At 59.4% G+C, this 23,019-nt stretch overlaps 1 protein-coding gene across 1 annotated transcript in view; it reads right to left on the reverse strand.

The window, feature by feature from the left end:
- LOC138363706 (proline-rich protein 36-like) overlaps positions 1-21,211 on the reverse strand; it is a 147,037-nt gene extending 125,826 nt beyond the window's left edge. Inside the window, exons 1-2 of the mRNA XM_069323098.1 lie at positions 17,263-21,211; positions 14,077-15,449 (exon numbers count right to left, since the gene is read on the reverse strand). Coding sequence (XP_069179199.1) covers positions 14,077-15,449; positions 17,263-21,211 — 5,322 coding nt within the window. The remainder of the gene's footprint in view (positions 1-14,076; positions 15,450-17,262) is intronic.
- Positions 21,212-23,019: the final 1,808 nt, after the last annotated feature.

Consider the following 23,019-nt stretch of genomic DNA (forward strand, 5'->3'; position numbering starts at 1 on the left):
CTACCATAGTGTGCATGACACCATCCTGTGGTCTGGGAGCACCAGCTAACATAGTGTGCATGACACCATCACCACAACCATCCAGATGTCTGGGAGCACCTGCTACCTCAGTGTGCATGACACCATCCTGAGGTTTGAGAGTTCCAGCTACCATAGTGTGCATGACACCATCCTGGGGTCTGGGAGCACCTGCTTCCACAGTGTGCATGACACCATCCTGGGGTCTGGGAGCACCAGCTACCATAGTGTGCATGACACCATCCTGGGGTCTAGGAGCACCAGCTACCATAGTGTACATGACACCATCACCACAACCATCCTGGGGTCTGGGAGCACCAGCTACCATAGTGTGCATGACACCATCACCACAACCATCCTGGGGTCAGGGAGCACCAGCTACCATAGTGTGCATGACACCATCACCACAACCATCTTGAGGTCTGGGAGCACCAGGTACCATAGAGTGCATGACACCATCACCACAACCATCCTGGGGTCTCGGAGCACCTGCTACCATAGTGTGCATGACACCGTCTTGTGGTCTGGGAGCACCAGCTACGATAGTGTGCATGACACCATCACCACAACCATCCTGGGGTCAGGGAGCACCTGCTTCCATTGTGTGAATGACTCCATCCTGTGGTCTTGGAGCACCAGCTACCATAGTGTGCATGACACCATCACCACAACCATCCTGAGGTTTGAGAGCACCAGCTACCATAGTGTGCATGACACCATCCTGGGGTCTGGGAGCACCAGCTACCATAGTGTGCATGACACCATCCTGGGGTCTGGGAGCACCAGCTACCATAGTGTGCATGACACCATCCTGGTGTCAGGGAGCACCAGCTACCATAGTGTACATGACACCATCAACACAACCATCCTGGGGTCAGGGAGCACCAGCTACCATAGTTTACATGACACCATCAACACAACCATCCTGGGGTCTGGCAGCACCAGCTACCACAGTGTGCATGACACCATCACTACAACCATCCTGGGGTCTGGGAGCACCAGCTACCATAGTGTACATGACACCATCACCACAACCATCCTGGGGTCTGGGAGCACCTGCTACCATAGTGTGCATGACACCATCCTGGGGTCTGGGAGCACCAGCTACCATAGTGTGCATGACACCATCCTGGGGTCTGGGTGCACCAGCTACCATAGTGTGCATGACACCATCCTGGGGTCTGGGAGCACCAGCTACCATAGTGTGCATGACACCATCCTGGGGTCTGGGAGCACCAGCTACCATAGTGTACATGACACCATCAACACAACCATCCTGGGGTCAGGGAGCACCAGCTACCATAGTGTACATGACACCATCAACACAACCATCCTGGGGTCTGGGAGCACCAGCTACCACAGTGTGCATGACACCATCACTACAACCATCCTGGGGTCTGGGAGCACCAGCTACCATAGTGTACATGACACCATCACCACAACCATCCTGGGGTCTGGGAGCACCTGCTACCATAGTGTGCATGACACCATCCTGGGGTCTGGGAGCACCTGCTCCCATAGTGTGCATGACAACATCACCACAACCATCCTGAGTTTTGAGAGCACCAGCTACCATAGTGTGCATGACACCATCGTGGGGTCTGGGAGCACCAGCTACCATAGTGTGCATGACACCATCCTGGGGTCAGGGAGCACCAGCTACCATAGTGTACATGACACCATCAACACAACCATCCTGGGGTCTGGGAGCACCAGCTACCACAGTGTGCATGACACCATCACCACAACCATCCTGGGGTCTGGGAGCACCAGCTACCATAGTGTACATGACACCATCACCACAACCATCTTGGGGTCTGGGAGCACCTGCTACCATAGTGTGCATGACACCATCCTTGGGTCAGTGAGCACCAGCTATCATAGTGTACATGACACCATCCTGGGGTCAGGGAGCACCTGGTACCATAGTGTGCATGACACCATCCTGGGGTCAGGGAGCACCAGCTACCATAGTGTACATGACACCATCAACACAACCATCCTGGGGTCTGGGAGCACCAGCTACCACAGTGTGCATGACACCATCACCACTACCATCCTGGGGTCTGGGAGCACCAGCTACATAGTGTACATGACACCATCACCACAACCATCTTAGGGTCTGGGAGCACCTGCTACCATAGTGTGCATGACACCATCCTTGGATCAGGGAGCACCAGCTACCATAGTGTACATGACACCATCCTGGGGTCAGGGAGCACCTGGTACCATAGTGTGCATGACACCATCCTGGGGTCTGGGAGCACCTGCTCCCATAGCGTGCATGACAACATCGCCACAACCATCCTGAGGTTTGAGAGCACCAGCTACCATAGTGTGCATGACACCATCCTGGGGTCTGGGAGCACCAGCTACCATAGTGTGCATGACACCATCCTGGGGTCTGGGAGCACCAGCTACCATAGTGTGCATGACACCATCCTGGGGTCAGGGAGCACCAGCTACCATAGTGTACATGACACCATCAACACAACCATCCTGGGGTCTGGGAGCACCAGCTACCACAGTGTGCATGACACCATCACCACAACCATCCTGGGGTCTGGGAGCACCAGCTACCATAGTGTACATGACACCATCACCACAACCATCCTGAGGTCTGGGAACACCTGCTACCATAGTGTGCATGACACCATCCTTGGGTCAGGGAGCACCAGCTACCATAGTGTACATGACACCATCAACACAACCATCCTGGGGTCTGGGAGCACCAGCTACCACAGTGTGCATGACACCATCACCACAACCATCCTGGGGTCTGGGAGCACCAGCTACCATAATGTACATGACACAATCACCGCAACCATCCTGAGGTCTGGGAACACCTGCTACCATAGTGTACATGACACCATCCTGGGGTCAGGGAGCACTTGGTACCATAGTGTGCATGACACCATCCTGAGTTCAGGGCGCACCAGCTACCATAGTGTGCATGACACCATCCTGTGGTCTGGGAGCACCAGCTACCATAGTGTGCATGACACCATCACCACAACCATCCAGATGTCTGGGAGCACCTGCTACCTCAGTGTGCATGACACCATCCTGAGGTTTGAGAGTTCCAGCTACCATAGTGTGCATGATACCATCCTGGGGTCTGGGAGCACCTGCTACCACAGTGTGCATGACACCATCCTGGGGTCTGGGAGCACCAGCTACCATAGTGTGCATGACACCATCCTGGGGTCTGGGAGCACCAGCTACCATAGTGTACATGACACCATCACCACAACCATCCTGGGGTCTGGGAGCACCAGCTACCATAGGGTGCATGACACCATCACCACAACCATCCTGGGGTCTGGGAGCACCAGCTACCATAGTGTGCATGACACCATCACCACAACCATCCTGAGGTCTGGGAGCACCAGGTACCATAGAGTGCATGACACCATCCTAGAGTTTGGGAGCACCAGCTACCATAGTGTGCATGACTCCATCCTGTGGTCTGGGAGCACCAGCTACCATAGTGTGCATGACACCATCACCACAACCATCCCTGGGTCTGGGAGCACCAGCTACCATAGTGTACATGACACCATCACCACAACCATCCTGGGGTCTCGGAGCACCTGCTACCATAGTGTGCATGACACCGTCTTGTGGTCTGGGAGCACCAGCTACGATAGTGTGCATGACACCATCACCACAACCATCCTGGGGTCAGGGAGCACCTGCTTCCATTGTGTGCATGACACCATCCTTGTTTCTGGGAGCACCTGCTACCATAGTGTGCATGACACCATCCTAGAGTCTGGGAGCACCTGCTATCATAGTGTGCATGACACCATCCTGAGGTTTGAGAGCACCAGCTACCATAGTGTACATGACACCATCACCACAACCATCCTGAGGTCTGGGAACACCTGCTACCATAGTGTGCATGACACCATCCTTGGGTCAGGGAGCACCAGCTACCATAGTGTACATGACACCATCAACACAACCATCCTTGGGTCTGGGAGCACCAGCTACCACAGTGTGCATGACACCATCACCACAACCATCCAGGGGTCTGGGAGCACCAGCTATCATAATGTACATGACACCATCACCGCAACCATCCTGAGGTCTGGGAACACCTGCTACAATAGTGTACATGACACCATCCTGGGGTCAGGGAGCACTTGGTACCATAGTGTGCATGACACCATCCTGAGGTCAGGGCGCACCACCTACCATAGTGTGCATGACACCATCCTGTGGTCTGGGAGCACCAGCTACCATAGTGTGCATGACACCATCACCACAACCATCCAGATGTCTGGGAGCACCTGCTACCTCAGTGTGCATGACACCATCCTGAGGTTTGAGAGTTCCAGCTACCATAGTGTGCATGACACCATCCTGGGGTCTGGGAGCACCTGCTACCACAGTGTGCATGACACCATCCTGGGGTCTGGGAGCACCAGCTACCATAGTGTGCATGACACCATCCTGGGGTCTGGGAGCACCAGCTACCATAGTGTACATGACTCCATCACCACAACCATCCTGGGGTCTGGGAGCACCAGCTACCATAGTGTGGATGACACCATCACCACAACCATCCTGGGGTCTGGGAGCACCAGCTACCATAGTGTGCATGACACCATCACCACAACCATCCTGAGGTCTGGGAGCACCAGGTACCATAGAGTGCATGACACCATCCTAGTGTTTGGGAGCACCAGCTACCATAGTGTGCATGACTCCATCCTGTGGTCTGGGAGCACCAGCTACCATAGTGTGCATGACACCATCACCACAACCATCCTGGGGTCTGGGAGCACCAGCTACATAGTGTACATGACACCATCACCACAACCATCTTGGGGTCTGGGAGCACCTGCTACCATAGTGTGCATGACACCATCCTTGGATCAGGGAGCACCAGCTACCATAGTGTACATGACACCATCCTGGGGTCAGGGAGCACCTGGTACCATAGTGTGCATGACACCATCCTGGGGTCTGGGAGCACCTGCTCCCATAGCGTGCATGACAACATCGCCACAACCATCCTGAGGTTTGAGAGCACCAGCTACCATAGTGTGCATGACACCATCCTGGGGTCTGGGAGCACCAGCTACCATAGTGTGCATGACACCATCCTGGGGTCTGGGAGCACCAGCTACCATAGTGTGCATGACACCATCCTGGGGTCAGGGAGCACCAGCTACCATAGTGTACATGACACCATCAACACAACCATCCTGGGGTCTGGGAGCACCAGCTACCACAGTGTGCATGACACCATCACCACAACCATCCTGGGGTCTGGGAGCACCAGCTACCATAGTGTACATGACACCATCACCACAACCATCCTGAGGTCTGGGAACACCTGCTACCATAGTGTACATGACACCATCCTGGGGTCAGGGAGCACTTGGTACCATAGTGTGCATGACACCATCCTGAGGTCAGGGCGCACCAGCTACCATAGTGTGCATGACACCATCCTGTGGTCTGGGAGCACCAGCTACCATAGTGTGCATGACACCATCACCACAACCATCCAGATGTCTGGGAGCACCTGCTACCTCAGTGTGCATGACACCATCCTGAGGTTTTAGAGTTCCAGCTACCATAGTGTGCATGACACCATCCTGGGGTCTGGGAGCACCTGCTTCCACAGTGTGCATGACACCATCCTGGGGTCTGGGAGCACCAGCTACCATAGTGTGCATGACACCATCCTGGGGTCTGGGAGCACCAGCTACCATAGTGTACATGACACCATCACCACAACCATCCTGGGGTCTGGGAGCACCAGCTACCATAGTGTGCATGACACCATCACCACAACCATCCTGGGGTCTGGGAGCACCAGCTACCATAGTGTGCATGACACCATCACCACAACCATCTTGAGGTCTGGGAGCACCAGGTACCATAGAGTGCATGACACCATCACCACAACCATCCTGGGGTCTCGGAGCACCTGCTACCATAGTGTGCATGACACCGTCTTGTAGTCTGGGAGCACCAGCTACGATAGTGTGCATGACACCATCACCACAACCATCCTGGGGTCAGGGAGCACCTGCTTCCATTGTGTGAATGACTCCATCCTGTGGTCTTGGAGCACCAGCTACCATAGTGTGCATGACACCATCACCACAACCATCCTGAGGTTTGAGAGCACCAGCTACCATAGTGTGCATGACACCATCCTGGGGTCTGGGAGCACCAGCTACCATAGTGTGCATGACACCATCCTGGGGTCTGGGAGCACCAGCTACCATAGTGTGCATGACACCATCCTGGGGTCAGGGAGCACCAGCTACCATAGTGTACATGACACCATCAACACAACCATCCTGGGGTCAGGGAGCACCAGCTACCATAGTGTACATGACACCATCAACACAACCATCCTGGGGTCTGGGAGCACCAGCTACCACAGTGTGCATGACACCATCACTACAACCATCCTGGGGTCTGGGAGCACCAGCTACCATAGTGTACATGACACCATCACCACAACCATCCTGGGGTCTGGGAGCACCTGCTACCATAGTGTGCATGACACCAACCTGGGGTCTGGGAGCACCAGCTACCATAGTGTGCATGACACCATCCTGGGGTCTGGGAGCACCAGCTACCATAGTGTGCATGACACCATCCTGGGGTCTGGGAGCACCAGCTACCATAGTGTGCATGACACCATCCTGGGGTCAGGGAGCACCAGCTACCATAGTGTACATGACACTATCAACACAACCATCCTGGGTTCAGGGAGCACCAGCTACCATAGTGTACATGACACCATCAACACAACCATCCTGGGGTCTGGGAGCACCAGCTACCACAGTGTGCATGACACCATCACTACAACCATCCTGGGGTCTGGGAGCACCAGCTACCATAGTGTACATGACACCATCACCACAACCATCCTGGGGTCATGGAGCACCTGCTACCATAGTGTGCATGACACCATCCTGGGGTCTGGGAGCACCTGCTCCCATAGTGTGCATGACAACATCACCACAACCATCCTGAGGTTTGAGAGCACCAGCTACCATACTGTGCATGACACCATCGTGGGGTCTGGGAGCACCAGCTACCATAGTGTGCATGACACCATCCTGGGGTCAGGGAGCACCAGCTACCATAGTGTACATGACACCATCAACACAACCATCCTGGGGTCTGGGAGCACCAGCTACCACAGTGTGCATGACACCATCACCACTACCATCCTGGGGTCTGGGAGCACCAGCTACATAGTGTACATGACACCATCACCACAACCATCTTAGGGTCTGGTAGCACCTGCTACCATAGTGTGCATGACACCATCCTTGGATCAGAGAGCACCAGCTACCATAGTGTACATGACACCATCCTGGGGTCAGGGAGCACCTGGTACCATAGTGTGCATGACACCATCCTGGGGTCTGGGAGCACCTGCTCCCATAGCGTGCATGACAACATCGCCACAACCATCCTGAGGTTTGAGAGCACCAGCTACCATAGTGTGCATGACACCATCCTGGGGTCTGGGAGCACCAGCTACCATAGTGTGCATGACACCATCCTGGGGTCTGGGAGCACCAGCTACCATAGTGTGCATGACACCATCCTGGGGTCAGGGAGCACCAGCTACCATAGTGTACATGACACCATCAACACAACCATCCTGGGGTCTGGGAGCACCAGCTACCACAGTGTGCATGACACCATCACCACAACCATCCTGGGGTCTGGGAGCACCAGCTACCATAGTGTACACGACACCATCACCACAACCATCCTGAGGTCTGGGAACACCTGCTACCATAGTGTGCATGACACCATCCTTGGGTCAGGGAGCACCAGCTACCATAGTGTACATTACACCATCAACACAACCATCCTGGGGTCTGGGAGCACCAGCTACCACAGTGTGCATGACACCATCACCACAACCATCCTGGGGTCTGGGAGCACCAGCCACCATAATGTACATGACACCATCACCGCAACCATCCTGAGGTCTGGGAACACCTGCTACCATAGTGTACATGACACCATCCTGGGGTCAGGGAGCACTTGGTACCATAGTGTGCATGACACCATCCTGAGGTCAGGGCGCACCAGCTACCATAGTGTGCATGACACCATCCTGTGGTCTGGGAGCACCAGCTACCATAGTGTGCATGACACCATCACCACAACCATCCAGATGTCTGGGAGCACCTGCTACCTCAGTGTGCATGACACCATCCTGAGGTTTGAGAGTTCCAGCTACCATAGTGTGCATGACACCATCCTGGGGTCTGGGAGCACCTGCTACCACAGTGTGCATGACACCATCCTGGGGTCTGGGAGCACCAGCTACCATAGTGTGCATGACACCATCCTGGGGTCTGGGAGCACCAGCTACCATAGTGTACATGACACCATCACCACAACCATCCTGGGGTCTGGGAGCACCAGCTACCATAGTGTGCATGACACCATCACCACAACCATCCTGGGGTCTGGGAGCACCAGCTACCATAGTGTGCATGACACCATCACCACAACCATCCTGAGGTCTGGGAGCACCAGGTACCATAGAGTGCATGACACCATCCTAGAGTTTTGGAGCACCAGCTACCATAGTGTGCATGACTCCATCCTGTGGTCTGGGAGCACCAGCTAACATAGTGTGCATGACACCATCACCACAACCATCCCTGGGTCTGGGAGCACCAGCTACCATAGTGTACATGACACCATCACCACAACCATCCTGGGGTCTCGGAGCACCTGCTACCATAGTGTACATGACACCGTCTTGTGGTCTGGGAGCACCAGCTACGATAGTGTGCATGACACCATCACCACAACCATCCTGGGGTCAGGGAGCACCTGCTTCCATTGTGTGCATGACACCATCCTTGTTTCTGGGAGCACCTGCTACCATAGTGTGCATGACACCATCCTAGAGTCTGGGAGCACCTGCTATCATAGTTTGCATGACACCATCCTGAGGTTTGAGAGCACCAGCTACCATAGTGTACATGACACCATCACCACAACCATCCTGAGGTCTGGGAACACCTGCTACCATTGTGTGCATGACACCACCCTGAGGTTTGAGAGCACCAGCTACCATAGTGTGCATGACACCATCCTGGGGTCTGGGAGCACCAGCTACCATAGTGTGCATGACACCATCACCACAACTAGCCTGGGGTCAGGGAGCGCCTGCTACCATAGTGTGCATGACACCACAACCATCCTTGTGTCAGGGAGCGCCTGCTTCCATAGTGTGCATGACACCACCACCACAACCATCATGGGGTCAGGGAGCACCAGCTACTATAGTGTGCATGACACCATCCTGTGGTCTGGGAGCACCATCTACCATAGTGCACATGACACCATCATCATAACCATCCTGGGGTCAGGGAGCTCCAGCTACCATAGTGTGCATGACACCATCACCACAACCCTCCTAGGGTCTGGGAGCACCTGCTACAATAGTGTGCATGACACCATCCTGGGGTCTGGGAGCACCTGCTACCATAGTGTGCATGACACCATCACCACAACCCTCCTAGGGTCTGGGAGCACCTGCTACAATAGTGTGCATGACACCATCCTAGGGTCTGGGAGCACCTGCTACCATAGTGTGCATGACACCATCACCACAACCATCCTGGACCTAGATTCATGAAGCTCCATGTATTTCTTTCTAAGTAGGTTTGCTACGAAGGTTCCTAAGTATGCCCTAAGAAGATGCTGACGTGCAATTCACGTACGTCCACTTAAGAAGATATTTGTTGGTTCACCTGCGTGCCGATCGAGGTCACTACTGTGTTTCATTTGGCCAATTAGAGAGCAGAAACATTCTTCATATTGAAGATTTAGCGCTGGCTTATCGGAGCTCTACTGCCTCCTATTTACGTCGAATTTTCTTATAAAATTAGTATATTTCGAAGTAAAACAATGTTTTTTCAACTTCTACAGGCAGCACCGACATTGTAGTAAACAAATATGTTACATTTGTTGTTTACCTACGTAATTCTAAGAGATACTGTGTAGCTGTCCTTGTTGCTCGGAAGAGGCGCTGACAATTATTGTATATATTAACTGAATTTACCCAAGGGCCACTATCTAGTGGCCTCGACGAGGACAGAAAGCCTGCTGCTTGTTAAAAGGCCCGCCAATTGTCTTAATGATATTTTTTAGCTGGAATTTGGCATTTACGCTTCAGCGGGTAGGTGGTTCCATTGGTTTATAGTCCTCTTGGTGGAAAAAACATTTGTTTTCAGTCTTACTTGAGAGAACATACTCTCCAACACTATATCTGTGATTGCCCTGTTATGAGTGACTTCATACCAAATGGTATGAGGTACTTTGAGCTCTGTAATTACTTCATACACTCAGGAATATTGGAAGATATTCTTGTGCTGCACCCAGATTTTGCCAGTGGAGGCTAATAGATCAGCCTTAAGTATTTTGTTCTCTCCTGATTACATGTATGACTGACCATCCTGTGAGGTGAGGATGTTGAATGAACTTGTAGCTGGTTTTTTATCTACACTGTGTGGTCCTTCATACAGAATAGGGAAGCAGCACATTGCTGTGTATACCTAAACATGTTAAAAAACATGCTAAACATTGTTTGAGAGGAGTCTTGTAGAAACTGGTAAGAGTAATTATAATATATTGTTTCCATGATTCAGTGCTTACCTCTTGTGAAAATCGTGAAGTGTTGTTTAGTCAGAGTTGATTTGTTTTATGTATTGAGGCTGGTATTTTCTATCTTGATTCCATATATGTCTAACCATCCTGTGAGATGGGAGTATTAGATAAACTTACAGCTAGTTTTTTATCTACACTGTATAATATTCCATATAGAATAGGGTAGCAGCACATCGCTGTGTATACCTAATCTTCTTAATAAAAAAAATCAGTAATAAAGATTTTAAATTATAGTTTGTATTATTACAATTACTGTATTATCCTCATTAAATCATGTTAACCATGGATCATTAAGATCTCATGCTGATATGTAATAGTCATATTTCTTTTGACCTGCTAATCCATGCTAATCATTCATTAAATTGTGCATTATGTCTCAATTTTTCACTTCCTTGGATATACTGTCTGTACAAAAAGATAGGAGAAAAATAAACCAGTAGTATTTCTTTCATTATATTTTTTATTTAAATAACTGCATCAATATTTTAACAGCTGACAGGATTTGTTTTGCCATACAGGTGCATTATTTGTTAAAAAAAAATGGTTTATTGTTACACACAATGGTGCTACATAGCCTTCCCAGCTTGGTGCCTTCTTTTAATACTTACTGATTAATAAATAAATAATAATAAATAAATTTTATTCAGGAAAAGTACATACAGTTGATTTACAAACATAATGTTGGAATTATAGAGAGAGCTAGTACACACAATACCTAAAGCCACTAATACTCATAGCATTTCGGGCAAGGTGTGGGGGGGGGAACACTTAGACTAAAACTTAATAGTAATCGGGATTAGGTATAAATTGTGTTGAAAGAAGGAATAAAAAAATAAAAAAGGGGGGGGGGGTAACATAGCAGAAATCAGCAATTGTACACGTTGGTGAACAGCATTGTTTAAAGAATAGCAAGACATGGGTTGACATTTAGGAGGTAAGGTAGGTTACATGGAGTTAATTAGGCAGTACTTGGTTTTACTCTGAAACTGGCTGAGAGAGGTACAGCCTTTGACATGATTCAGGAGGTCATTCCACATTCTGGGTCCCTTGATTTGTAGAGCACTTCTAGTTTGGTTACACACAGCCAAATTGTGTAACAGGAAGAGGTCTTGGACACAAATTTGTTTCATGCTAAATGTAGAGGAATCAGCTGAGTATTCCTCAAATAAAATAAGCTGCCTCAGCTTATAAGGTAAATAAAATAAGCATTTCTCAAATAAGTAGCTGCCTCACCTCACTGCCTTACTGCTACATAGCCTTCCTGGCATGGTGCCTTCTTTTGATAATTACTTGTTCCACACCCAAGATGTGTAACAGGAAGAGGTCTTGGACCCCTACTTCCCTCTCTCTTTTTAATAGTCTATATACCATAATTATAGCTTTAAGTATTCAATGAAAAAAGTTTTTGACATTTTTACCCTTCTCCTTACCTAACATCATTTGTGCAGCATATTTTTATTTTATGTCTCACCCAGATTTAATTTAAAAATAAAACCAAACTAAATAAATTAGAAATGGGTATGTATAGCTAAGGTACACCCTTACTACTAGGTGAACAGGGGAATTTGGTGATAGTTAATGATCCCATCAGGCAGGGCTCATCACCTTCTCTCATATTTCATGTTCACCAGTGTTTATTTACTTAATAACTACGGGTATAATATCTTGCTATTATAAAACTAATTCTAATATCATAAAAGACATATTTACTCAAAGTTTCAAGCAGAGAATGTATATATAACTAACACGAAGGAGTACTCTTCACGAGATTCAATTTTTATAATCTTTTGTTTATGTTCCAAAATCTTAAAATCGATCACAGTGTTATGTAGTAGAGAAAAATTGAGTTATATCCAGTTTACGTAAAGCTACGAGTGGTCGAAACCACACTTAGATCCCGGACCAAACTTACGAAGGTTTTTCGACTTAGTGTAGCTACCTGAATACCGACGTAGCCGCCACGAAGGCGCTAAGAAGGAAAATATTCGTAGCTAAGAAGAAAAACCTTCGTAAGTACCTTCGTGAATCCCAGCCCTGGGGTCAGGGAGCACCAGCTACCATAGTGTGCATGACACCATCACCACAACCATCCTGGGGTCAGGGAGCACCAGCTACCATATTGTGCATGACACCATCACCACAACCATCCTGGGGTCTGGGAGCACCAGCTACCATAGTGTGCATGAGAGCCTGTATGACACCATCAACACTATGGTACTACACACCAATATTCATAAAGTATTGTCGCTGCAAGACCAAGTACAGTGTTGCATGCAACACACGCAGCAGTGCAACGCGTGCATGTAATCTCCCATTATAAATCTCCACCGCTCTTTGAGGCCATAATGATATACTAAATATTAATACCGTCTAGGGGTGGCAGGCGGGGGTGGCATGTGAGGGTGGCAGGCGGGGGTGGGGCAGGCGGGAACGACAGGCGAGGGTTGCACGCGGGGATGGCAGGCGAGGGCGCTTGTGTTCTCTAGAGTGGAGTACTGTTGCACAATGACGGCCCCTTTCAAAGCTGGAGAAATTGCTGACCTGGAGAGCGTGCAGAGATTCTTTACTGCTAGAATCCACTCAGTAAAACATCTAAACTATTGGGACCGACTAAAGAGCCTAAATCTGTACTCCTTTGAGCGCAGGCAGGAGAGATACATAATAATTTACACGTTTAAAATATTAGAGGGGCTGGTCCCAAACCTTCACACAGAAATATCATCACATGAGACCAGAAGACATGGCAGGATGTGCAGAATACCCCCGTTGAAAAACAGAGGTGCAACAGGTACTCAGAGAGAAGTCTATCAACATCAGAGGCCCGAGACTGTTCAACACGCTTCCGCTATACATAAGGGGCATAACTGGCCGACCCCTCACAGTGTTCAAGAGAGAACTGGATTAGCACCTCCAAAGGATACCTGATCAACCAGGCTGACTCATACGTCAGGCTGCGAGCACCCGCGTCCAACAGCCTGGTTGACCAGTCCAGCAACCAGGAGGCCTGGTCGACGACCGGGCCACGGGGACGCTAAGCCCCGGAAGCATCTCAAGGTAACCTCAAGGTAAGGAAGGAGGAAAGCGGGGATGGCAGGCGAGGGTGGCAGGCGGGGATGGCAGGCGAGGGTGGCAGGCGGTGATGGCAGGCGAGGGTGGCAGGCGAGGGTGGCAGGCGGGGATGGCAGGCGAGGGTGGCAGGCGGTGATGGCAGGCGAGGGTGGCAGGCGAGGGTGGCAGGCGGGGATGGCAGGCGAGGGTGGCAGGCGGTGATGGCAGGCGAGGGTGGCAGGCGAGGATGGCAGGCGAGGATGGCAGGCGGGGATGGCTGGCGAGGATGGCAGGCGAGGGTGGCAGGCGGGGGTGGCAGACGGGGGTGGCAGGCGGGGATGGCAGGCGAGGGTGGCATGCGAGGATGGCAGGCGAGGGTTGCAGGCGAGGATGGCAGGCGAGGGTTGCAGGCGAGGGTGGCAGGCGAGGATGGCAGGCGGTGATGGCAGGCGAGGGTGGCAGGCGGGGATGGCAGGCGAGGGTGGCATGCGAGGGTGGCAGGCGGGGATGGCAGGCGAGGATGGCATGCGAGGGTGGCAGGCGAGGATGGCAGGCGAGGGTGGCATGCGAGGGTGGGAGGCGGGGATGGCAGACGGGGATGGCAGGCGAGGATGGCAGGCGAGGATGGCATGCGAGGGTGGCAGGCGAGGATGGCAGGCGAGGGTGGCAGGCGAGGGTGGCAGGCGGGGATGGCAGGCGAGGGTTGCAGGCGAGGATGGCAGGCGAGGAAAGCAGGCGAGGGTGCCAGGCGGTGATGGCAGGCGAGGATGGCAGGCGAGGGTTGCAGGCGAGGGTGGCAGGCGGTGATGGCAGGCGGGGATGGCAGGCGGGGATGGCAGTCGGGGATGGCATGCGAGGATGGCAGGCGGGGATGGCAGGCGGGGATGGCAGGCGAGGGTGGCAGGCGAGGATGGCAAGCGGGGATGGCAGGCGAGGGTGGCAGGCGAGGGTGGCAGGCGGGGATGGCAGGCGAGGATGGCAGGCGGGGATGGCAGGCGAGGGTGGCAGGCGGTGATGGCAGGCGAGGAAGGCAGGCGGTGATGGCAGGCGAGGGTTGCAGGCGAGGGTGGCAGGCGGTGATGGCACGCGGGGATGGCAGGGGAGGGTGGCAGGCGAGGGTGGCATGCGAGGATGGCAGGCGAGGGTGGCAGGCGAAGGTGGCAGGCGAGGATGGCAGGCGAGGGTGGCAGGCGGTGATGGCAGGCGAGGGTGGCAGGCGGGGATGGCAGGCGAGGGTGGCAGGCGGGGATGGCAGGCGAGGGTGGCAGGCGGGGATGGCTGGCAGGCGGGGATGGCAGGCGAGGGTGGAAGGCAGGGATGGCAGGCGAGGGTGGCAGGCGGTGATGGCAGGCGAGGGTGGCAGGCGAGGGTGGCAGGCGGAGATGGCAGGCGAGGGTGGCAGGCGGAGATGGCAGGCGAGGATGGCAGGCAGGAGTGGCAGTCGAGGGTGGCAAGCGGGAATGACAGGCGAGGGTGGCAAGCGAGGGTGGCAGGCGAGGGTGGCAGGCGGGGGTGGCAGGCGAGGGTGGCAGGCGAGGGTGGCAGGCGGAGATGGCAGGCGAGGGTGGCAGGCAGGAGTGGCAGTCGAGGGTGGCAAGCGGGAATGGCAGGCGAGGGTGGCAAGCGAGGGTGGCAGGCGAGGGTGGCAGGCAGGGGTGGCAGGCGAGGGTGGCAGGCGAGGGTGGCAGGCGAGGCTGGCAGGCGAGTTTGGCAGGCGAGGGTAGCAGGCGAGGGTGGCAGGCGAGGGTGGCAGGCGAGGATGGCAGGCGAGGATGGCAGGCGAGGGTGGCAGGCGAGAGTGGCAGGCAAGGGTGGCAGGCGTGGGTGGCAGGCGTGGGTGGCAGGCGAGGGTGGCAGGCGAGGATGGCAGGCGGGGGAGGCAGGCGGGGATGGCAGGCGAGGGTGGCAGGCGGGGGAGGCAGGCGGGGATGGCAGGCGAGGGTGGCATGCGAGGATGGCAGGCGAGGGTGGCAGGCGAGGGTGGCAGGCAGGGATGGCAGGCGAGGATGGCAGGCGAGGGTGGCAGGCGTGGGTTGCAGGCGAAGGTGGCAGGCGGGGGTGGCAGGCGGGGGTTGCAGGCGAGGGTGGCAGGCGAGGGTGGCAGGCGAGGGTGGCAGGCGTGGGTTGCAGGCGGGGGTGGCAGGCGAGGATTGCAGGCGAGGGTGGCAGGCGTGGGTGGCAGGCGAGGGTGGCAGGCGAGGGTGGCAGGCGAGGGTGGCAGGCGGGGGTGGCAGGCGAGGGTGGCAGGCAGGGATGGCAGGCGAGGATGGCAGGCGAGGATGGCAGGCGAGGGTGGCAGGCGAGGGTGGCAGGCGTGGGTGGCAGGCGAGGATGGCAGGCGGGGGTGGTAGGCGAGGGTGGCAGGCGAGGGTTGCAGGCGGGGGTGGCAGGCGAGGGTGGCAGGCGAGGGTGGCAGGCGAGGGTGGCAGGCGAGGGTGGCAGGCGAGGGTTGCAGGCGAGGGTTGCAGGCGTGGGTGGCAGGCGAGGATGGCAGGCGAGGGTGGCAGGCGAGGATGGCAGGCGAGGGTGGCAGGCGAGGGTGGCAGGCGAGGGTGGCAGGCGGGGATGGCAGGCGAGGATGGCAGGCGAGGGTGGCAGGCGAGGGTTGCAGGCGAGGGTTGCAGGCGGGGGTGGCAGGCGAGGGTTGCAGGCGAGGGTGGCAGGCAGGGATGGCAGGCGAGGGTGGCAGGCGAGGGTGGCAGGCGAGGGTGGCAGGCGAGGATGGCAGGCGAGGGTGGCAGGCGAGTGTTGCAGGCGAGGGTGGCAGGCAGGGATGGCAGGCGAGGATGGCAGGCGAGGGTGGCAGGCGGGGTTGGCAGGCGAGGGTGGCAGGCAGGGATGGCAGGCGAGGATGGCAGGCGAGGATGGCAGGCGAGGGTGGCAGGCGAGGGTGGCAGGCATTGATGGCAGGCGAGGGTGGCAGGCGAGGGTGGCAGGCAGGGATAGCAGGCGAGGATGGCAGGCGGTGATGGCAGGCGAGGGTGGCAGGCGGTGGTGGCAGGCGAGGGTGGCAGGCGGGAATGGCAGGCGGGGGTGGCAGGCGAGGGTGGCAGGCGAGGGTTGCAGGCGGGGGTGGCAGGCGAGGGTGGCAGGCGAGGGTGGCAGGCGGGTGTGGCAGGCGGGTGTGGCAGGCGGGGGTGGCAGGCGGGGGTGGCAGGCGAGGGTGGCAGGCGAGGACGGCAGGCGAGGGGTGGCAGGCGAGGGTGGCAGGCAAGGGTGGCAGGCGGGGATGGCAGGCGAGGGTGGCAGGCGTGGGTGGCCGTCGTGGGTGGCAGGCGGGGGTGGCAGGCGAGGACGGCAGGCGAGGGTGGCAGGCGAGGGTGGCAGGCGAGGGTGGCAGGCGGGGGTGGCAGGCGAGGACGGCAGGCGAGGACGGCAGGCGAGGGTGGCAGGCGAGGGTGGCACGCGAGGGTGGCAGGCGAGGGTGGCCGGCGAGGGTGGCAGGCGAGGGTGGCAGGCGAGGGTGGCAGGCGGGGATGGCAGGCGAGGGTGGCAGGCGAGGGTTGCAGGCGAGGGTGGCAGGCGGTGATGGCAGGCGGGGATGGCAGGCGGGGATGGCAGTCGGGGATGGCATGCGAGGATGGCAGGCGGGGATGGCAGGCGGGGATGGCAGGCGAGGGTGGCAGGCGAGGATGGCAAGCGGGGATGGCAGGCGAGGGTGGCAGGCGAGGGTGGCAGGCGGGGATGGCAGGCGAGGATGGCAGGCGGGGATGGCAGGCGAGGGTGGCAGGCGGTGATGGCAGGCGAGGAAGGCAGGCGGTGATGGCAGGCGAGGGTTGCAGGCGAGGGTGGCAGGCGGTGATGGCACGCGGGGATGGCAGGGGAGGGTGGCAGGCGAGGGTGGCATGCGAGGATGGCAGGCGAGGGTGGCAGGCGAAGGTGGCAGGCGAGGATGGCAGGCGAGGGTGGCAGGCGGTGATGGCAGGCGAGGGTGGCAGGCGGGGATGGCAGGCGAGGGTGGCAGGCGGGGATGGCAGGCGAGGGTGGCAGGCGGGGATGGCTGGCAGGCGGGGATGGCAGGCGAGGGTGGCAGGCAGGGATGGCAGGCGAGGGTGGCAGGCGGTGATGGCAGGCGAGGGTGGCAGGCGAGGGTGGCAGGCGGAGATGGCAGGCGAGGGTGGCAGGCGGAGATGGCAGGCGAGGATGGCAGGCAGGAGTGGCAGTCGAGGGTGGCAAGCGGGAATGACAGGCGAGGGTGGCAAGCGAGGGTGGCAGGCGAGGGTGGCAGGCGGGGGTGGCAGGCGAGGGTGGCAGGCGAGGGTGGCAGGCGGAGATGGCAGGCGAGGGTGGCAGGCAGGAGTGGCAGTCGAGGGTGGCAAGCGGGAATGGCAGGCGAGGGTGGCAAGCGAGGGTGGCAGGCGAGGGTGGCAGGCAGGGGTGGCAGGCGAGGGTGGCAGGCGAGGGTGGTAGGCGAGGCTGGCAGGCGAGTTTGGCAAGCGAGGGTGGCAGGCGAGGGTGGCAGGCGAGGGTGGCAGGCGAGGATGGCAGGCGAGGATGGCAGGCGAGGGTGGCAGGCGAGAGTGGCAGGCAAGGGTGGCAGGCGTGGGTGGCAGGCGTGGGTGGCAGGCGAGGGTGGCAGGCGAGGATGGCAGGCGGGGGAGGCAGGCGGGGATGGCAGGCGAGGGTGGCAGGCGGGGGAGGCAGGCGAGGGTGGCATGCGAGGATGGCAGGCGAGGGTGGCAGGCGAGGGTGGCAGGCAGGGATGGCAGTCGAGGATGGCAGGCGAGGGTGGCAGGCGTGGGTTGCAGGCGAAAGTGGCAGGCGGGGGTGGCAGGCGGGGGTTGCAGGCGAGGGTGGCAGGCGAGGGTGGCAGGCGAGGGTGGCAGGCGTGGGTTGCAGGCGGGGGTGGCAGGCGAGGATTGCAGGCGAGGGTGGCAGGCGTGAGTGGCAGGCGAGGGTGGCAGGCGAGGGTGGCAGGCGAGGGTGGCAGGCGGGGGTGGCAGGCGAGGGTGGCAGGCAGGGATGGCAGGCGAGGATGGCAGGCGAGGATGGCAGGCGAGGGTGGCAGGCGAGGGTGGCAGGCGTGGGTGGCAGGCGAGGATGGCAGGCGGGGGTGGTAGGCGAGGGTGGCAGGCGAGGGTTGCAGGCGGGGGTGGCAGGCGAGGGTGGCAGGCGAGGGTGGCAGGCGAGGGTGGCAGGCGAGGGTGGCAGGCGAGGGTTGCAGGCGGAGATGGCAGGCGTGGGTGGCAGGCGAGGATGGCAGGCGAGGGTGGCAGGCGAGGATGGCAGGCGAGGGTGGCAGGCGAGGGTGGCAGGCGAGGGTGGCAGGCGGGGATGGCAGGCGAGGATGGCAGGCGAGGGTGGCAGGCGAGGATGGCCGGCGAGGGTGGCAGGCGGGGGTGGCAGGCGAGGGTGGCAGGCGAGGGTTGCAGGCGAGGGTTGCAGGCGGGGGTGGCAGGCGAGGGTTGCAGGCGAGGGTGGCAGGCAGGGATGGCAGGCGAGGGTGGCAGGCGAGGGTGGCAGGCGAGGGTGGCAGGCGAGGATGGCAGGCGAGGGTGGCAGGCGAGTGTTGCAGGCGAGGGTGGCAGGCAGGGATGGCAGGCGAGGATGGCAGGCGAGGGTGGCAGGCGGGGTTGGCAGGCGAGGGTGGCAGGCAGGGATGGCAGGCGAGGATGGCAGGCGAGGATGGCAGGCGAGGGTGGCAGGCATTGATGGCAGGCGAGGGTGGCAGGCGAGGGTGGCAGGCAGGGATAGCAGGCGAGGATGGCAGGCGGTGATGGCAGGCGAGGGTGGCAGGCGGTGGTGGCAGGCGAGGGTGGCAGGCGGGAATGGCAGGCGGGGGTGGCAGGCGAGGGTGGCAGGCGAGGGTTGCAGGCGGGGGTGGCAGGCGAGGGTGGCAGGCGAGGGTGGCAGGCGGGTGTGGCAGGCGGGTGTGGCAGGCGGGGGTGGCAGGCGGGGGTGGCAGGCGGAGATGGCAGGCGAGGGTGGCAGGCGGAGATGGCAGGCGAGGATGGCAGGCAGGAGTGGCAGTCGAGGGTGGCAAGCGGGAATGACAGGCGAGGGTGGCAAGCGAGGGTGGCAGGCGAGGGTGGCAGGCGGGGGTGGCAGGCGAGGGTGGCAGGCGAGGGTGGCAGGCGGAGATGGCAGGCGAGGGTGGCAGGCAGGAGTGGCAGTCGAGGGTGGCAAGCGGGAATGGCAGGCGAGGGTGGCAAGCGAGGGTGGCAGGCGAGGGTGGCAGGCAGGGGTGGCAGGCGAGGGTGGCAGGCGAGGGTGGTAGGCGAGGCTGGCAGGCGAGTTTGGCAGGCGAGGGTGGCAGGCGAGGGTGGCAGGCGAGGGTGGCAGGCGAGGATGGCAGGCGAGGATGGCAGGCGAGGGTGGCAGGCGAGAGTGGCAGGCAAGGGTGGCAGGCGTGGGTGGCAGGCGTGGGTGGCAGGCGAGGGTGGCAGGCGAGGATGGCAGGCGGGGGAGGCAGGCGGGGATGGCAGGCGAGGGTGGCAGGCGGGGGAGGCAGGCGAGGGTGGCATGCGAGGATGGCAGGCGAGGGTGGCAGGCGAGGGTGGCAGGCAGGGATGGCAGTCGAGGATGGCAGGCGAGGGTGGCAGGCGTGGGTTGCAGGCGAAAGTGGCAGGCGGGGGTGGCAGGCGGGGGTTGCAGGCGAGGGTGGCAGGCGAGGGTGGCAGGCGAGGGTGGCAGGCGTGGGTTGCAGGCGGGGGTGGCAGGCGAGGATTGCAGGCGAGGGTGGCAGGCGTGAGTGGCAGGCGAGGGTAGCAGGCGAGGGTGGCAGGCGAGGGTGGCAGGCGGGGGTGGCAGGCGAGGGTGGCAGGCAGGGATGGCAGGCGAGGATGGCAGGCGAGGATGGCAGGCGAGGGTGGCAGGCGAGGGTGGCAGGCGTGGGTGGCAGGCGAGGATGGCAGGCGGGGGTGGTAGGCGAGGGTGGCAGGCGAGGGTTGCAGGCGGGGGTGGCAGGCGAGGGTGGCAGGCGAGGGTGGCAGGCGAGGGTGGCAGGCGAGGGTGGCAGGCGAGGGTTGCAGGCGGAGATGGCAGGCGTGGGTGGCAGGCGAGGATGGCAGGCGAGGGTGGCAGGCGAGGATGGCAGGCGAGGGTGGCAGGCGAGGGTGGCAGGCGAGGGTGGCAGGCGGGGATGGCAGGCGAGGATGGCAGGCGAGGGTGGCAGGCGAGGATGGCCGGCGAGGGTGGCAGGCGGGGGTGGCAGGCGAGGGTGGCAGGCGAGGGTTGCAGGCGAGGGTTGCAGGCGGGGGTGGCAGGCGAGGGTTGCAGGCGAGGGTGGCAGGCAGGGATGGCAGGCGAGGGTGGCAGGCGAGGGTGGCAGGCGAGGGTGGCAGGCGAGGATGGCAGGCGAGGGTGGCAGGCGAGTGTTGCAGGCGAGGGTGGCAGGCAGGGATGGCAGGCGAGGATGGCAGGCGAGGGTGGCAGGCGGGGTTGGCAGGCGAGGGTGGCAGGCAGGGATGGCAGGCGAGGATGGCAGGCGAGGATGGCAGGCGAGGGTGGCAGGCATTGATGGCAGGCGAGGGTGGCAGGCGAGGGTGGCAGGCAGGGATAGCAGGCGAGGATGGCAGGCGGTGATGGCAGGCGAGGGTGGCAGGCGGTGGTGGCAGGCGAGGGTGGCAGGCGGGAATGGCAGGCGGGGGTGGCAGGCGAGGGTGGCAGGCGAGGGTTGCAGGCGGGGGTGGCAGGCGAGGGTGGCAGGCGAGGGTGGCAGGCGGGGGTGGCAGGCGGGTGTGGCAGGCGGGGGTGGCAGGCGGGGGTGGCAGGCGAGGGTGGCAGGCGAGGACGGCAGGCGAGGGGTGGCAGGCGAGGGTGGCAGGCAAGGGTGGCAGGCGGGGATGGCAGGCGTGGGTGGCCGTCGTGGGTGGCAGGCGGGGGTGGCAGGCGAGGACGGCAGGCGAGGGTGGCAGGCGAGGGTGGCAGGCGGGGGTGGCAGGCGAGGACGGCAGGCGAGGACGGCAGGCGAGGGTGGCAGGCAAGGGTGGCAGGCGAGGGTGGCACGCGAGGGTGGCAGGCGAGGGTGGCCGGCGAGGGTGGCAGGCGAGGGTGGCAGGCGAGGGTGGCAGGCGGGGATGGCAGGCGAGGGTGGCAGGCGAGGGTGGCAGGCGAGGGTGGCAGGCGAGGGTGGCAGGCGAGAGTGGCAGGCGAGAGTGGCAGGCGAGGGTGGCAGGCGAGGGTGGCAGGCGAGGGTGGCAGGCGAGGGTGGCAGGCGAGGGTGGCAGGCGGGGATGGCAGGCGGGGATGGCAGGCGAGGGTGGCAGGCGAGAGTGGCAGGCGAGCGTGGCAGGCGAGCGTGGCAGGCGAGGGTGGCAGGCGAGGGTGGCAGGTGAGGGTGGCCGTCGTGGGTTGCAGGCGGGGGTGGCAGGCTGAAAAATGGCTCTGGTTTGATTAAACATCTCAGAGTAATTGTTCGCCAGAGTACAGAAAGAGAAAGGGGAGGGGAGACGGAAGAAAGGTGAGAGAAAGGGAAATGAAAGAGTTGGGATGGAAACGGGAAAAAGAGACTGAAAGCATGAGACCAGGGGTGACTGACGAGGTCTGGCACTCTCCACCTAGGAGACCTTGGTCAACACAAACTCCAACATTTACATATCTTTACTCGTCAACCCGGCAAGGAGTAATTTATTTAAAGACAGTTACTCCATGTAATGGTATACGCAGGTCAGCACGCGTTAAGCAGGCCAGCCCGCGTGAAGCAGGCCAGCCCGCGTGAAGCAGGCCAGCCCGCGTGAAGCAGGCCAGCCCGCGTGAAGCAGGCCAGCCCGCGTGAAGCAGGCCAGCCCGCGTGAAGCAGGCCAGCCCGCGTGAAGCAGGCCAGCCCGCGTGAAGCAGGCCAGCCCGCGTCAAGCAGGCCAGCCCGCGTCAAGCAGGCCAGCCCGCGTCAAGCAGGCCAGCCCGCGTCAAGCAGGCCAGCCCGCGTCAAGCAGGCCAGCCCGCGTCAAGCAGGCCAGCCCGCGTGAAGCAGGCCAGCCCGCGTGAAGCAGGCCAGCCCGCGTGAAGCAGGCCAGCCCGCGTGAAGCAGGCCAGCCCGCGTCAAGCAGGCCAGCCCGCGTCAAGCAGGCCAGCCCGCGTCAAGCAGGCCAGCCCGCGTCAAGCAGGCCAGCCCGCGTCAAGCAGGCCAGCCCGCGTCAAGCAGGCCAGCCCGCGTCAAGCAGGCCAGCCCGCGTCAAGCAGGCCAGCCCGCGTCAAGCAGGCCAGCCCGCGTCAAGCAGGCCAGCCCGCGTCAAGCAGGCCAGCCCGCGTCAAGCAGGCCAGCCCGCGTCAAGCAGGCCAGCCCGCGTCAAGCAGGCCAGCCCGCGTCAAGCAGGCCAGCCCGCG

This window comes from Procambarus clarkii, chromosome 1 (genome assembly GCF_040958095.1).
Source record: "Procambarus clarkii isolate CNS0578487 chromosome 1, FALCON_Pclarkii_2.0, whole genome shotgun sequence".
In the NCBI taxonomy this organism is placed as follows: domain Eukaryota; kingdom Metazoa; phylum Arthropoda; class Malacostraca; order Decapoda; family Cambaridae; genus Procambarus; species Procambarus clarkii.